The sequence below is a fragment of the Rhinolophus ferrumequinum genome, chromosome 10 (genome assembly GCF_004115265.2).
Source record: "Rhinolophus ferrumequinum isolate MPI-CBG mRhiFer1 chromosome 10, mRhiFer1_v1.p, whole genome shotgun sequence".
In the NCBI taxonomy this organism is placed as follows: Eukaryota; Metazoa; Chordata; class Mammalia; order Chiroptera; family Rhinolophidae; genus Rhinolophus; species Rhinolophus ferrumequinum.
The window spans coordinates 73048681-73065181 of record NC_046293.1 but is presented as its reverse complement, the minus strand read 5'-3'; the positions used below and the strand labels follow the sequence as shown (position 1 = coordinate 73065181).

General features: G+C 35.8%; 1 protein-coding gene across 2 annotated transcripts in view; it reads right to left on the bottom strand.

The window, feature by feature from the left end:
- Positions 1-16501, bottom strand: part of SYT1 (synaptotagmin 1) — a 517982-nt gene that overhangs the window by 183386 nt on the left and 318095 nt on the right. For both annotated transcript variants that reach the window (XM_033117597.1, XM_033117598.1), the window contains exon 4: positions 14020-14202. In XM_033117597.1, the coding sequence (XP_032973488.1) occupies positions 14020-14185 (166 nt within the window). In that variant the 5' untranslated portion in view covers positions 14186-14202. The remainder of the gene's footprint in view (positions 1-14019; positions 14203-16501) is intronic.

Sequence of the window (16501 nt, the reverse complement as noted above, 5' to 3'; positions counted from 1 at the left end):
TTGCTTTCCTCATTTCCCTACAAGGCATGACCCTGAAATGGTTATGCAGCTTCTCTGGAATTATTTTTAATTTTTCTGTTTCCTAGACACCCTTAGTTCCCGTTGCAGTGCCTGTCAACTGTATGTTCACAGAGCCTGTCACATTTGTGCCTTCCTTGCCACAGAAATTTAGGCTTTCATTATCTCTAGGGTTCCTTCAATTGCCTCTTTCATGCTTTGTCCCTCTCTCCTGGCTCTCCCCTTGCAATCCATCCTACCCACACATAATTGCCAGATTGATGTTTCTAAAACAAAAGTATAATTATGTTACTTCCATGTTTAAATATTTTGAATGGTTCCTGGCTCCTCTTTAACTATTAAATAAAGTCTAAACTCCTTAGCCTGATATTGATGGTCCCTCTCTAACCTAATTCCATATTATATTTCCAGTCTCATCTTTGATGACTCCTCTATATATTTAAGTTTCAGCATGCATCACTGTCTTATATTATTATTATTTCTCTGCATATCTTATCTCTCCTATTAGATTATGAAAATGATAACTTACTCTGTTTTGTATTCTACCACCAAGCCATTCATCCATGCCATGCACATTTATTGGCTGCTCACTCTTTGTAAGGCATTTAGCATGTGTCTAGAGTACGAAAGGATGGGTCAAACACCAAGGCTATCTTCTAAAACATTAAAGTCTGGTCAGGAAAATAAGGTATGTGTACAATAATACTACATGGTAGAAGATGATAAGTATATTAAAAGAGTGATATGCATATTCTGGAGGAGTAGTACAGAAAAGCTAGCATTTGAATTGAGCCCTGATCTTTTAGGATAGGGAGGCTTGGTTATGCAGAGATGGGGAGAATGGCATTTCAGATGTAGGAAAACTGTGCATTAAGGTATAAAGGCAGGAAATGGGGAGATGTCTCTGTGGAACAGTGAATAAATAGTTCGTTTCAGAGAATCTGAAAGGTAGGAAAGTTAGATTGGGGCTAGAGTACAGAAGGTCTTGGATGTCAAAAGTCAGCTAAAGGGGAAGTACTGAAGGTTTCTGAGCAAGAGGTTTGCGTGTTCAGAGCTGGGCTACAGGAAGAATCATCTGGAAGATTCATGTACAGTGGATTGGTCAACAGAGGAAACTGGTTGTGAGAAGATCTCCTAGGAGGCTCTAAATAATTGTTATATAGATGAGGGACCAAACAGAGCAGTGGCAGTGGGAATGGAGAGGAGAAAGAGAACCAAGAAGGAGGCAATAGTGTTTGTTAACTAGTTGGACGATGGAGACAAAAATTGAGAAGAATCAAACATGATGCTAGGGTTTTGAGCTTCAGGATAGCGGAGTGTGTGTGTGGAAAAAGAAGGTAAGTTTAGTTTTGGATATATAGAATTTTAATCACAAATGGCATATACAGATGAAAGGATCTTAAAGAGCTTTAAAAATGGAATTCACTGGGGGGCTGGTTAGCTCAGTTGGTTAGAGCGTGGTGCTGATAACACCAAGTTTGCTTGTTCGATCCCCATATGAGCCACTATGAGCTGTGCCCTCCTTTTAAAAAAAAATAATAAAAAATTTATATAAAAAAATGGAATTCATTGTAGTTTTAAACTGCATTTCCTAATGACTAAAAATGTTGAACATTTTTACATGAACTTATCAGCTCCATGTGTATTCTTTCATTAAGTGTCTGTTCAAATATTTTGCTCATTTTTGTAAGAGGAGATATATATATATATATATATATATATATATATAGATAGATATATATATACATACACACACACACACACACACACACACACTTATATACATATATATGTATATATATATATATTTTTTTTTCTGGAAAGAACTTGTCAAATACATGTATATGTATTGCATACATTCTCTCCTAGTCTGTGACTTGCATTTTCATTTTCTTAATGTTGCATTTTGAAAGCATAAGTATTTACTTTTGAAGAAGTCTAATTTATCAACTTTTTCTTTTATAGTTATTGCTTTTGGCGTCCTGTTAAGAAAACCTTTGCCTACATCAAGGTCAAGAAATTATCTTCTATGTTTTCTTCTAGAAGGTTTGCTGTTTTAACTTGGTAGGGACATGGAACAACTAGATGTTTAATACATTGCTCTTAGGATATAAATAATATGACTACTTTAGGAAAACAGTTTGAAAGTATTTAAATATAAAGTAAAAAACACCATACTACCTAGCAATTCCACACTTAGCTACTTCCCAAGAATTATGAAAACTTAGTTCATTTCCCAAGAAAATGAAAACATAAACATATATTCACTCAAAGACTTGCACAAAAATATTTATATATAGCAGTTTTACTCTTAAGAACCTCAAGCTGAAAACAACCTGAATGTCCATCCACAGACAAGCAAATTGTGACTATCCATACAATGGAATATTATTTAGTATAGCAATAAAAAGGAATGGACTACTGATACACACAAGAACATGGATGAATCTCAAGGACATTATACTGAGTGAAAGAAACCAGACAAATAGATAACACATGATTCCATTTCCTTGAAATGCTACAACAGTCAAAAGTAATCTATAGTGACAGAAAGCAGATCGATTTTTGCCTAGAACAAGCACAGGAATCGATGGGAAGGAACTAGAGGCAAATTTTTGGAGTGATGATTATATCGCATACATTTGTCAAAATGCACAGAACTATATATTTCCAATGGGTGCACATTATTGTATACAAACCATTCTTAATAAAGTTAATATAACAAGGGGGGAGCTCAAGAGAGACATCAATGCTAGGGATTGGTTATGAGTATGTTTTACATAAACATGGTATAAGAAGTCCCGAAATTGTAAAGAAATCATAGAGATAGAAATGTCAGAGGCAGATCCTTGGAAAGCACCTACTTGTAAGTGATTAAAAGAGGCAGAGAGAAAGAGAAAGAACACTGAGAAAGAAAAGAGGAGACTTAGAATATATAGTATCAGAAGCTAAGGAAGAGAGTATCAGTCAGAGTGAGGTACATAGTATTGGTTGCCTTGTACATATAGGGCCAAATGGCCCTGGCTGAGTGAATGGCCAAAGTAGGTAATCCAGATAGAAGCAAAGGCACATCAAACTCCAAAAGGAAGATAAAAACAGCAGAAATGACTTTGGGAACCATCTATATGTTTCCTATAATGGAAGCACTGGTAAAATCATGGCAGTGCTCAGCTTGCAGAAAAATGAGCAAACTCAAACTCTTATGAAAGTAACGGGGCTTCCATATCAGGAGCTTTGCTGTCATAGACGAAGACTACTTAGTGCAAAATAGCAAAACAAATTCTGTGCTGATGAGGACCTGGAAGGCAGCCAGGTAAATCACATTAGAGCCACATTAGCAGATCTGGAAAAGAAAGGGGCATGGGTGACAGCAGCTGTGGAAAGGTGAGGTGACATGGAACAGTGAAAATTAATGTGGGCAGAAGAAGGCTGGCAAGGCCATTTTGAAGCACCACTTCAAATGATATTCACAGTTGTGGCATTATTGGCAAGAACAGTAGCTGAAAGACAGACAGAACTGCTGTGCTTTGTGTGGCTGATAAGGTAAAACAGAGAAATTCATACAAGTTTTCTACAAACAGCTACTCACCAAAGAAAACCTCACAAAGTCCTCATCGCAGGAAAAGATGCTGTAACACACTTCCAGATATCTTTGAACTCTTACCGTGAAAGCACAGGAAACTGGACTGTGTTGTATAGCAATTGCCGTAAAAAAAAATGAGTTCATCTTGTTTCATGGGCATTATAATACAATGCATTATTTTTAAAACTAAAAGATGAAACTAGTGCTAAGTCCCATCTCTCCACTTGAATAAAAATGCTTGTCGAGAGAACTGTTTACTCTGACGACCAATTTGGTGGCTGTTTGTATTTTAATGTTGAATTGGGCTGCTGCCAGCCCAAAGAGAATAAAACAAACACGGAACATTTTTATTCAGTGCAGGCAACGAGTAAAGAGAACAGAAGATGACAAAGTTAAAGAAAGTTCAGGGAAACGGAGATAAAAATCAAAAGAGAGGGAGAAAGAGAACAAGTGGGTTGTGCAATGATGAGTGGTTGAGAGAAAGCAGAATGGTTGTAGAAGCTGCCCACCTTCAGTCCAGCATGATGTGGAATTTCGCTTTGATGATAATTATTACTCCTTATCAGTAAGACCCTTTTGGAGACCATTTGTTTTCTTTCTTTTTTCTTTTTTTAAATTGAGGTATAATTGACATTCAGTGGACTAGTTTCAGGTATATAACATAATGATTCGATATTTGTACATATTGCAAAATGATCACCACAATAAGTCCAATTAACATCTATTACCACATATAGTTACATTTTTTTTTCTTGTGATGAGAACTTTTAAGATCTATTCGCTTGGCAACTTTAAAATATACCATACAAGTACTAACTATAGTCAACATATTGTGCATTATATTTCCAGGACTTATTTTGAAACTGGAAGTTTGTACCTTTTGACCCCTTCACCCATTTCACCCACTCCCCCAACCCCTGCTGCTGGCAACCACCAATCTGTTCTCTGTATCTATGAGTAGAAGCCTTTTTCTTGGTAGTGGGATTATTAGGATCTTTTGAGTAAAAGGAGAATAACAATCCTGCCTACTATGAGTCAAATTTTGTGCTGGAGCTGGAGACACAAACATGAAAAGATAGCCTCTGGTCTCATGCAGATTGGTTGAAACTAAGAGAAAACACAGATAAGTAACAATATAAACATATGTAGACACTAACTACAGAGGCAGAATTTCTGATTAATAGATTAGGAGGTTGATAGCATGAGAAGCTTTAAAAAAGAGGAGAATTCTGAAGGAAAACTAGAAATTGTCCCGCTAGACAAGCAAGAAATTTCAGGCAGAATACAGAGTTTGTACAAAGACTTTGAAGCAAGGGATACTTTGGATGATAAATTCGGTAACTCCTAGAGTGTAGTTTCTCTCCAGCTGAAGCAAACTGTGTGAGAGCAAATAGTTGCGCGAGAGGCAGGAACTTACCTAAGAACCGTTATCAAATCATCTCATAAAAAGCCATTGATGTCATGCTAAGACATTTTAATTTGGAGGCAGAAGAATGCTGAGTTTGTAATGCTATTGAGTCCCAGAAACAAGTTGAAATTATGTGCTTTGGTTTAGCTCCTAAGTATAGCATGCACAACTTAGCATATAGCATATGCTGTACAAATATGCACTGGAAGCTTGAACTTTGAATATGGCCAATACTGTATTCCAGATATTGTTTTAAGCATTTTATTACACCTTCCCAAGGTAGAGTACTATACGATCCTTATTTTACAGAGAGATTAAATGACTTACCCAAGGTCATACAGGCAGTAATGGCATGAGTGATTATTAACACCGCTTTCTGGACAAAGTGTTAACCCCTTAGGGTTACTGAAGTATACCGAAGAATGTAGGGAGTAATAGTTACATGATTGTAGTAACAGTGTTTTTAATACACTGTAATAGTTTCCTGATTTTAAAGAATCTCATGCAAGTCCTTATGAAAAGGAAATGATTACAATAAAACTTTACTGTGAAGGCACTGAACAGTATAACTCAGTCAATTAAGGTATATTACCCTGAAATCCTGTATCTTTTCTGAGTTTCTGTGGATAGGTACACACTACTTTCAGTAAATGGTATATGTATCAGTCAAATATATTTCTATTATTTGTAGCACCATTGCCTTCTTCCACCACCCCGCCCCCTTTTTTTCCCCATTTTAACTTGTATATGTAAAAAGCTTGAAAGAGAAAAGAAAAAGGGAGAGGGTTCAAGTAGTTCTGATGTTTCTCCAGGACAGGAGTTTCAATGAAAGTGTTGCTTGGGGAGGAAACCTTTAAATGGGTCAATATCGTCTGAATTTTTATTTTAAAGTTTACCTAAGTCACTTAAATGGCAGACTGGGGAGGCATGTGGACTCAAGGCATCAAATTGAATTCCTTTAGTAGAATATTCTCAACAATGAAAATCAAAACAAAGAAAAATAAAGCCGAGTTCTAAAAATACGATGGTGCATCACGTAAGTTCCCTTTGGTTTCTGCTTCTAAATTCTTTATCCAATTTAATAGAAACTCACTATTTAATAGAAACTCACCTGACATGTCAGCAATGCGATAAAAGATCTACAGAGTCATTAGAGAGAGGAGAAAACAGCAGTCGGTGAGCTTCTCTCATTCTGTTTTCTTTATAGATTTGCATTGGTAGTCAGACTTCCCTTGGTGAAAATGTAGCCTATTTTGACATGCAGTTGGTATGTAGTAAAGAATAGAGGTTTCAAGCTATTTTAAAATATATTTGTGTATCTGTATATGTCCACATGGTAATTCCTGAGCTGTTTTTAATACGTGTCCAAAATATGGTTCACTCCCTTATTTTTCTGAGGTGTATTTACTTAATATCTTTGGAAACGCTAGTGGAATGTAGCTAAATAAGGTTTAAAAACTTCCCTGAGATCTCAATTCACTTGGTGGCTTTACATGTTTACCATTACTCTGTATTACCAATGCTTTAGAAGTTTATAAACTCTCCCAACACTAGTTCAATTTAAAGGCATGAATTTCTTGGGGGAATTTTCTGCATAATAGGCTTCCAAGGGGGAAACAAAATCCAAGGACGCATTTAAACAAACTTCCTGAAATACGGCATGAATGCCATATACTTTTTGTCAGGTTTCTATATTGAATATAGGATGTTGGTAAGGTCACGTTGCACACTATTCTTTAAAATCGGTATTATCCACAACACCCCAGTTTATAACAAATAATTTATAATCCTCTTACTCTCTGAGTATAAACAGTGGTAATACAACATATCTACACATGTAAGTTTAGCACAAATCAATAAAATGTGCTAACTATAAAAGAAATATAAGAAGACAGTAATTTATAATGAAATAATTTGTATTTCAGTATAAAAATCTTCAGGCACCACTATATGAGAAGACACATGAATTAGAAAATGAAGACAAGCAGAAGATTTTCAAAAAGTAAGGAGAACATGAAAGGTCAGAGGTTCAAAGCACATTAGAATGAAAGCCAGGATATTCAGTTGATATTAGGGCCATGCAAAAATGCTTTGTGTTTATATGACAAATGGTTTTAGGTTCAGATATTATGAACAGGATTTCCTTCTACATGCATATCTTATGGAGGTTTTGAAATTTGTGCAGAATGAGGGGCAATTTTCATTGTGTGAAACTGTCTCACATGTTGCAAGACGTATAGGTCCCTCGGCCTGTGGCTTCTAAATGCCAATAGCTGTCCCTCATGCCCATATCACACACTAACAATGGCCTAATGAATAGTCACAATATACTCATATTGTAGGGCAGTGCCAACTCTAATAAGAACGAAGCTGTCTTTCTGCCATAGGATTAAGTTTTTAACGGTAACTCTTAAAACACACACACACACACACACACACACACACACACACACACACGTCCTATATCTTAAATCAGAATTAAACTTCAAATGTAGATGAAATGATTTAACTAAAATAAAATGGAACGTGTGTTTATCGAATGGAAACATGAACCACTACGTTGTGCGGTGACACACTGCACCCTCCCCTCTAAGTGTCCTTCTCCCACATGCACTCCTTCAGAACTGCACTGACGAAGTCACGCAATATCACAGAGCAGTTGCTCTGAAAACAGTGCATCAGTATTGCCACTTTTTTCTTAAAGATATTTCAACTTAATAGAGGTTAACAGTGAATAATAGCACTTAACATTTTAGCCAATGCTTTTCTGAAGTGAGAAGAATCGAGTCAACAGATGAGAGCTGAAGCTGAGTTACATACAGAGATCATTTATACAGTGAAACAGAGTGTAACTAGTAGTACTCAGGTAATAATGGGTTCTTCACATGACAATCTGCGAGAGTAAGTGAGTGCAACCAACAAAAGGCAAAAACATACAGTGAATAAATAAGTACTTGTCTTTAAAGCCAGAAAATGCCATGAGAAACTCCGAATTAGTATTAAATTTGTGTTCCGAGTATTCAGTCATTTAAAACAAATGTCAAAGACGAATATGAAAGATCAACCAGTATCTATGAAGAGACAAATAGAACTTAATAGTTTCAAGTCAGCTGTGAGTAGGAATGGTGGAGGTCATTTGCAGCCTCTGTGATATTCTATTAAAGGCATAATCATAAAACTGCAAAATTTTTCTTGACACATCCTGCACCTACAACCTGCACTTCTTTGAACAAATCACTTACTATACTGAGCCTCGGCTTTCTTACCTGAAAAATGGTGATAATAATTGTTCTCATCTAGTAGAGTTTTCACAAGGCCAAATGGAGACTGATTTTACAGAAAGCACAGCACATACTTCCATGCTAAGCGCTCAATAAACATTGGTGACCATTATATTGTTATTCATATGCTATGGATTATTGTATATTCCTAATGGTTCTCTTTATATATTTCTTAAAATTATCTTCTGAAATTAACATTATGTGCATGATATTAACATATGTAGCAGTGACATGGCGTACAATTACATTATGTTCATCCTGTAGTTACATGAGGGAAAATAAACCTACTGGACTGCATTTTTGCTCCTCAGTGAATATTTGCTTGTGCCATATTTAACCAACTGTATCACTACAGGTTGTTGAGTTTCACTGGCTGTTACTATGAGAGAAAACACTGATCTACCTACTTTTCAGGCAAGTACTTTTCAACTGTGTTTCATACAGCCAGTGTCTTTAGAGCTGTTCATGTGAGTATCTAGGGAGGGTGAGTGAGAGATATTTAACTCACCTCAGCAGCTCTGATGTGTTTTATATAGGTTTCTCTTTTTCTATTTGAACAAAGGGATCCTTAGCTAAAAAGGTGTGAAAACTATTGCTCTCTAGATCAGTTTCTCCAAGCATGGCACAAGAAATCAGTGTTTGTTTGGTATAATGGCAATATGTGTAATGTGATAATATCTATATAGTTGTTTCTAGTACGATGTCAGATAGTTCCAAGTAGGGGAGATACAAAGATGTGTAAGAAATTGTTCTTGCCTCTGAGGAATTCACATTTCAGTGAGAAAGACAAGCAAAACAAGAAAAATACACACCCAAACCAGATAACCAAGATATTTAATGAAGAGCTATGAAAGATTGGAGGAAGACTCAAATAATTGTGCTTTAGGAAATGATGGAACTTCTCATTCAAGTGATAACATTTGAACTGGTTCTTGAATGAAAAAGAAGGTGTCAGCGTTAAGGGGGATGGGGTCCAGGAAGACAGAGAGAAGCATGGGAGAAAACACGAGTGCATGTGCTGGCTGGTTTTGAGAGGTTTTTCAGGAGAATTAACAGGACTTGAATGAATGCAGGTATAGAATTGGAGGTATAGAATTGGAGGAATATATCAGGGCAACAAGCATGATTATGAGGTTTCTTAATAGAATGGCTGGCTGGGTGAATATAAGTACCCAGGGAGAGCAGGTGGAATAAGAATGGAATAGGATTGAAAATGGAACCCTGTAAATAAGGAACTTTACTGCTCAAGGGAAGAAAAGACAATGAAAACGGAGGACCAGTCAATGAGAATAAGGAGGAAAGGAAGGAAGAGGAGGAAAGGAGAGTCGAGTCCCGGAAATCAAGAGGTTTTGGATGTTGGTGACAACGAAGCAGAAATATTAGACCGAATGAAGGTTGACAATGACCCTCTTAATTGTGTATCAAGGAGTACCTGAGACTTCATTAAATCATTTTAACAAATCATTTACTTGAAGGGTGGAAATTTCAGTGGAAGGAACTGAGTTGTTGATGGGAATTGAAGAAACAGATGTCAGAATCTAGGTTATGTTTTTCAGTCTGTTTGGTGTAGATATGAAGGAGGAAAACAGTAGTAGTTGACAGGAGGTAAGGTAAGAAGAAAAGTTTAGAAAATGAAAAAGGAAAACTGACATTTCTTAAGCCCTTAATGTGCATGGAGTTTCATCAGATATACGAACCTTGAGTATATGTATGGGCTGAAAGGAATGACGGAGTAAGAAAATGAAATTATAGGGATTTTTTTTTTAAAGGAAATTAGAGGAGATGATGGGAAGAGGAAACACCAACAGGTTGTTTTTCCTAGATAAGGCATTGTTGAAATGAGTTTAAGAAATGAAATGCATATCTATTGGGCCGCAAAATTTCCGGAATTTTCTTAATTTGGGTGTCTGTCTGACCTGAATAGAGGGCTTTTATAAAATAGAAATAGGCTTGTTAAAAATGACAGCTTGAGTTTAATAATACCTACCATTTATAGAATGTGAGACACTCTGCTAAGCACTTTATATGCACTGATACTTTCACACAACAAGCTATGATGGAAATATTATTTTCATCCCCATTTTATACGGGAAGAAACGGATACACGGAAACATTAAATAACATTCCCAAAGTCACAGAGCTGGTATGTAGTAGAGCTAAGATTTGAACCCATGTAGTCTGTGACTAGAGCTTGTGTTTTTAATACCTACGTTAAAATGTCTATCCAATAGTATTTCTGCATGAATTACGTGACTACCCTTAGCCCACTTGCTCGTATTCTAGACTGAGAATCAGGTTCCGGCTATTTGGTTTGCTGCTATGCTTCAGGAAAGGTGCACTCTACTTCAAGAAGCTCATAAATATCAAAATCTTAATCACAGCTATTTGGATGACACGAGTTCATGCTTTACAAACCAACCATGGCCCTAGTCATATTAAAATCAAAGCTGCAAAATAAAGAAACATTCTGAGAAAGCTTGTCTGCTTCATTTAGATAACAGTGTGCAGAATGAATTGAAAGATAAAAATGCTCAGCATTTACCATTTCCTTTTCCTTTTTTTATTTTAAGCCCCGTGGTGTTATGGATGATATCATCAGGCAATTTGGTCTGAATATGTTCCATGCTGGTCTGTGCAGAGGACCCAACTAATGACATGCACACTCACTGCCATTGTGACACTGCTCTTCTCGCAAGTGGGAATTTCAAGTGACAGAGTAAAGCTGTTTGCTATCAATTTTGCAAAAAACACATCTGCCAGATAGCCAAGATTTCGTTCAGAGACTGAAATCGATTAATATTCTAATTTGTTACCTGTCATTAGCGTCATACTATATTATGCCAAGTCAAAAGCGATAACCTTTATATAACATATGCTCCTAAAGGAATGTAATTTTAGGGATGTTTTATTTTTGTTTAGTGTTGCTCCCTGTGTATAAATCCCATTAGAAATTTCAGTTACACTGGAAGTTAAAATTGTAATGGATTAAAAATAAAAGTGTGAAATATTTAGTTACATATTTTTAATAAATCTAGATGGCTATATTTATGATACAGTTTTTTCTAACACTTATTTACCGTACCATTTAAAATAATTTAGTTATTTCATTTCCCTTTTCCTATTAAACCAGGGAGAGAGCTAACAACATAATATTTCTACAGGTACTACCCATATCCTCTGACATTCTGTTATTTTAGGTTACTGTTCAAAAGCAAATCTCCATGGAGGAGAAAACTGGGCTGATTTCCAGTGCCCAAGAAAGGGACACAAGAGTGAGACAATCGCTTGGGAAGGAATGAAATGAGGTTAGCCAAAAGAAAGAAAACAAAGAAGGGCAATTTTCATAGATGATTTTTTTCCAGCTGATTGTTCTCCTACTGAGGAACAGGAAGGAAAATATAAAGTAATCACACCTGGCTCTAAGTGGCAAAGGTTAAATCATGGTTCTCACTAAGTATGGAAACAACTCGCTTTTCCAGTGTGAATGACACAGTCAAGCATTGAAAACATGTTTTCCTTAGTATTAGAAATTAAGAATTTTTAATATCCTTTAATTTTTAAGCACCTTAAGGCATCAAAGTTTAAGAGGGGTGGCTCAGGATATAAGTTAAATTGATCATTCATTCATTCATTCATTCAACAAACAGATATTGAGTGTCTCATGTATAGTTATATCCCAGGCACCACCACAGATATAACTATGCATAGAGCAGACCCACCTTTTTGCCCTTATAAAGCTTACATTATTTTGGAAGGAGCCAAATGATTTAAAAACAAATAATAAAATACATAGTATTGCAAATGGTGCTAAGTAATAATAGTGAGAAATAAAAAACAAGGGGTAGGACAGGAAATGCTGGCAAAGATGGGGTGGGACTGGGTCAGATTTTAAATAGTGTGGTTGGGGAAGTTCTAACTAAGAAGATAACATTTGGGTAAAGGCCTAAAATAGATGAGAGAACGGGTTACATAGATACCTGGGGAACATTCAATCCCAAAGTTTTCGATGTTGCCACGTCTCTCATATTGTTTGCTCTTACAGAGGAGGAGATAGAAGACAAAGCAGAATATGCACTTGGTTTGGTGTTACTCATTGCTGCCTCTGCTTCCCTGTAACACATTTCTTTTAAAGCAAACAGTTTGATAAAATATTCAGGTGGGAGTTTGCCCCCATGATATACACATTTGGTTTTTGCCATGTAGTTATGAGCTCAAATGTGTATCAAAATACCCAAGTCAGTCCCTCAGCTCAGCAGCAGAGCAAAGCAGAGAACCGGGAGCCAGCGTTTCCTATCCTAGGGCTCTATCTATTGGACCATCTCCATCTCCACTAGGTCGTGGGTCTTCTTACTGAGAACGGTCATTGCTAACAACTGTGCTAAGTGTGTCTGTCATGTGAACGTGAATGTGTTAAAAGTGGACAGAGGGATCAATAACTGGTAAATTACTTGAGGGATAAGGAGGTGATTCCTTGTATTTTTTCATTTAGTTTCTCATTGGCCTCAGAGGATAATTCTCTTACAAATTTTATAAATCTCTCATCTGGATTATTCCAACAGCTAGCTTTATCTTCTGCCCATGCCCCTCCAAGCATATTTCAACACAATATCAACAGTGATTTTAAAGAAAAACCTGCGTCAGATCCTGGGACACCTCTGTTCAAATCCCTCCAAAGGCATTTTGTTTCACTCAGGGGAAAATCCAAATCCCTTAGAGCAATCTGCAGTGCCCCTTGTGACATGGGCCTCTGCTACAATCCAGACTCATCTTCTGCCCCTCTCCAGCTTGTTCATTCTACTTAAGGCACACGGAGCTCCTGGCTGTTTCAGGAAGATTCTTGCGCAAGGGATTTTATTTCCCAGGTGTTTTATGACTTCCTCCCCTACTACCTGAGGGCTTCCTAACAAAGAAAACCAGCTCCATCATTCTAAATTATAAGAACCTTTTACTCTCTGGCCTCTATCCTATCCCACTTATGCTCTTTCAGTTTTTCTTATATCATTTATCACTACATGAGGTACTACACATATTTGACTCTTTATTGATTTATTACTTCTTTCCTCCACTAGAATATAAGCTTTGTGAGGGCTGAAACCTGTTTTTCTAGCATCTAGGAAAGTGTTCAGTACACAATAAGTGTTCAAATTCAAAGGGAAAAAACACACAACCCTGTGGTTTAAAATCTAAATCAAATACCACTGTTTGGACTGAGTGCTACACTCATATAAATAAACTTAGGTACAAATTAATTTTTATTGCCTGATGACAACAAAGAAACATTTAAAAACTGTGCAAAATATTTTGAAATATTAATAAATGAATAAAAGGAAATCAAGCTTGCAATCGGGAAAGTGCATTTTAGGTATTACTTAGAAATGATTTTTACAATGATTTCATAAACACAAAACTAAAATATAGCACAAGCCATAAACATTAGTATTCTTGAGAGACAGACACTAAAGATAAAAAAAAAAAGGACCCACTTACACTGAACACAAGATACAGATTATTTTATAAAGTGTATTTTCATTAATTAAGTATATTCAAAGACTTATAAAATATTCCATTTCCAAGATTATTCCACTTTATTATTGGAACACTACCATTCCTATAATAAAAAAATTAAATGTATGTATATAGTATGTTAAGAGGAAGTCTGCCTTTTATCCAATGGGTAAAGTGATTTTCAACCATTTATTTTTACTCAAGGAACAATCTATAATACTCACATGGAATTTTATGTAACTCATTCATGAACTTCTCCTTCAGCTTAGAAAAGGCATCTTCCTTTCCTTCTCCAGGACTGGCTGACTCCGTGGCATTATTTGGTAGAACAGTAGCAACAGTAGTAACTGGCGGGGCTGCCAGAGCCTCATGATGACTCTCGCTCACCATTTTAGGTTCAGGTGGAACTGTGAGGGGAGGGAAACAAAAGAGAATAATTCAAAATGGCTTAACTGATCCCACATCAAAGATATACCACAGATGAAAAAAACATCAGAGATGCACCTGCTCACTGAGTAAATAGTCTATCATTAGCATATTACTTTATGTTGGTTCATAAAATATTTATGGCACCACAGTGGAGATTCTTCCCCAGAAGGTAAGCCCAGACATAGTTACTGAAAGCATTCTCTCCCAACAATACTACGTAAACTGTCAGGTCTATTAGTTATTTATGTAGGCAATTGTTTGCTGTGTAGATTTGACTTTGTAATTTACATTTGTATGAAACAGTTGCTGACAACATATATGCTCTACACTCAAAATATTTTGTTTGCCCTGAAATAAAGAGATAAAATATATTGGAAATGTTGATAACTGATAACATTTAAAATGTTACCTAGTGAATTTTGAAATGGTTATGAAGAAAACTATGATAACATTGATATTCTAAGATGTTATAAACGTTATTCAGAAATTAGTTCTTGAATGGCATTTAGTCATTTATTGATGGTATGTTTTCCTTCCAGTCATATTTTTTCTTTCTCTCTCTCTCTCTCTCTCTTTTTTTTTTTTGACATTTACTGTAAACAGTACTCTGTTCCATAATTTACTTGTCTTACTGGTGAATTTTTGAAGCCACTGTACATGACATGATTGACTATATCAAGGCACCGATAATGAAACATGACTTGTCTAATTATTTCAGTTTATTTATTTTGAATATATTATTGAATTTATTAAATTAATTCATTCAATTATTTTAAATGTTTGTTTATCTCCAAAATGTTAAAAAAATCCTTAAAATCGTCAATGAAAAAAATTTTAGTTTTGAATACAGCACACATGAATTCTAGTCCTCTTCACTAGCTAAATTTTGATAAAGCATTTGACCTCAATTTATCTGCCTTTTGAAATATGGAGAACTGAAAGCTGCCTTACCTAGATTTTTTTAAGACATGTGAAGTACTCTAAATATAAGGGAGGTATTCTAAAAAGGTGTGATTGAAATCATATTCTCCAATCTAAACATATTCTGCACTTCATTAATTTTACTGTGTGACTTAAGATTTCAGGCTGTGCTGGTGAGAAAGTAAACATGACTCTCGGCAGAAATAGATAAATGCAAACAAGCCTGGGCATAAGTAACTTCACTGTCTCAGCAGGAAAGTTGATGGACCCATAAATCCCTTTTGATCTGCAAGGAACTAGAGATAACCAGCAAATAGAATAAAGGAGTTTTATAGAATTCAAACCTTCTGTGAATTAATTATGCATACTTATCTGTTTAGTGGAAGTACAATTGAAAGAAGAATAATCTCAAATGTGTGGGGTTATTATTAAAATCTTAATCAAAATCCAGAGATTTTGGATCTTCTGGATGGAGGTGATGGCTGGGGCTAATATGAATACATTGATAATCAATATTTATTTTATAATAGTTCTCTGTTTTTAAGCTTTAAAGTTTCCGCAAGTAGCTACTAATATTGTCGAGAAAGGTAGAATCAGACAGATACAAGTTCAGATCTCTGTTCTTCAGTTTCTTCATTTGTAAAATGAGAATAATCATACAAAATACATACGGTCTTAATGAGTATAAAATGAGATAATCTAGGCAAAGGACTTAGTACTCTAGCATGTAAGTTTGTTCCATCTTTTGATCAGTTGATTAATCAATAAATCTACCCCACCTCCCTCCCTCCCTCTCTCCTTCCCTTCTTCCCTCATAGAACTTGGCAGCCCAGAATATTCCAGATTGTGGAAAAATTATCTTTTTCCAATATAAGGTCACTTTCCAAAAGCTTTTCCTGATTTTCTGATTCTGTTTAGCTTAGGATCTTGTCTCCGTGCAAAAACGTGAAGTACTCTTTGCATAACTTATGTGAAACTATTGATATTGAAAACTTTTATATTTCATCTGAGTCAGCAAGACTAAAAGTATGCACAGAAACCCATACATATGTATGAAATATTAGTATGTATGTATTCAAAAAATGAATTTTTTTCCTCTTCTGTAAGAATCTCCAGCTATGATAGGCATTATTGCTCATCTCCACAGGCTAGTTGAGGATATTTGAGGAATTATGGTTTCCTATGGGATTTAAAGGAAATGATGTGTTAGATACAACTAGCTAAATACAATAGAGCCATCATTAAATTAAAGGCACATTGTCTGTGTTGGAGTTCAATTCTGGTCATGTTCTGGAAGTGGGGTATTTTTGCTGGTCTCCCAGACTGATGTTCAGCTACTACCTCCAAGTGGGGTAA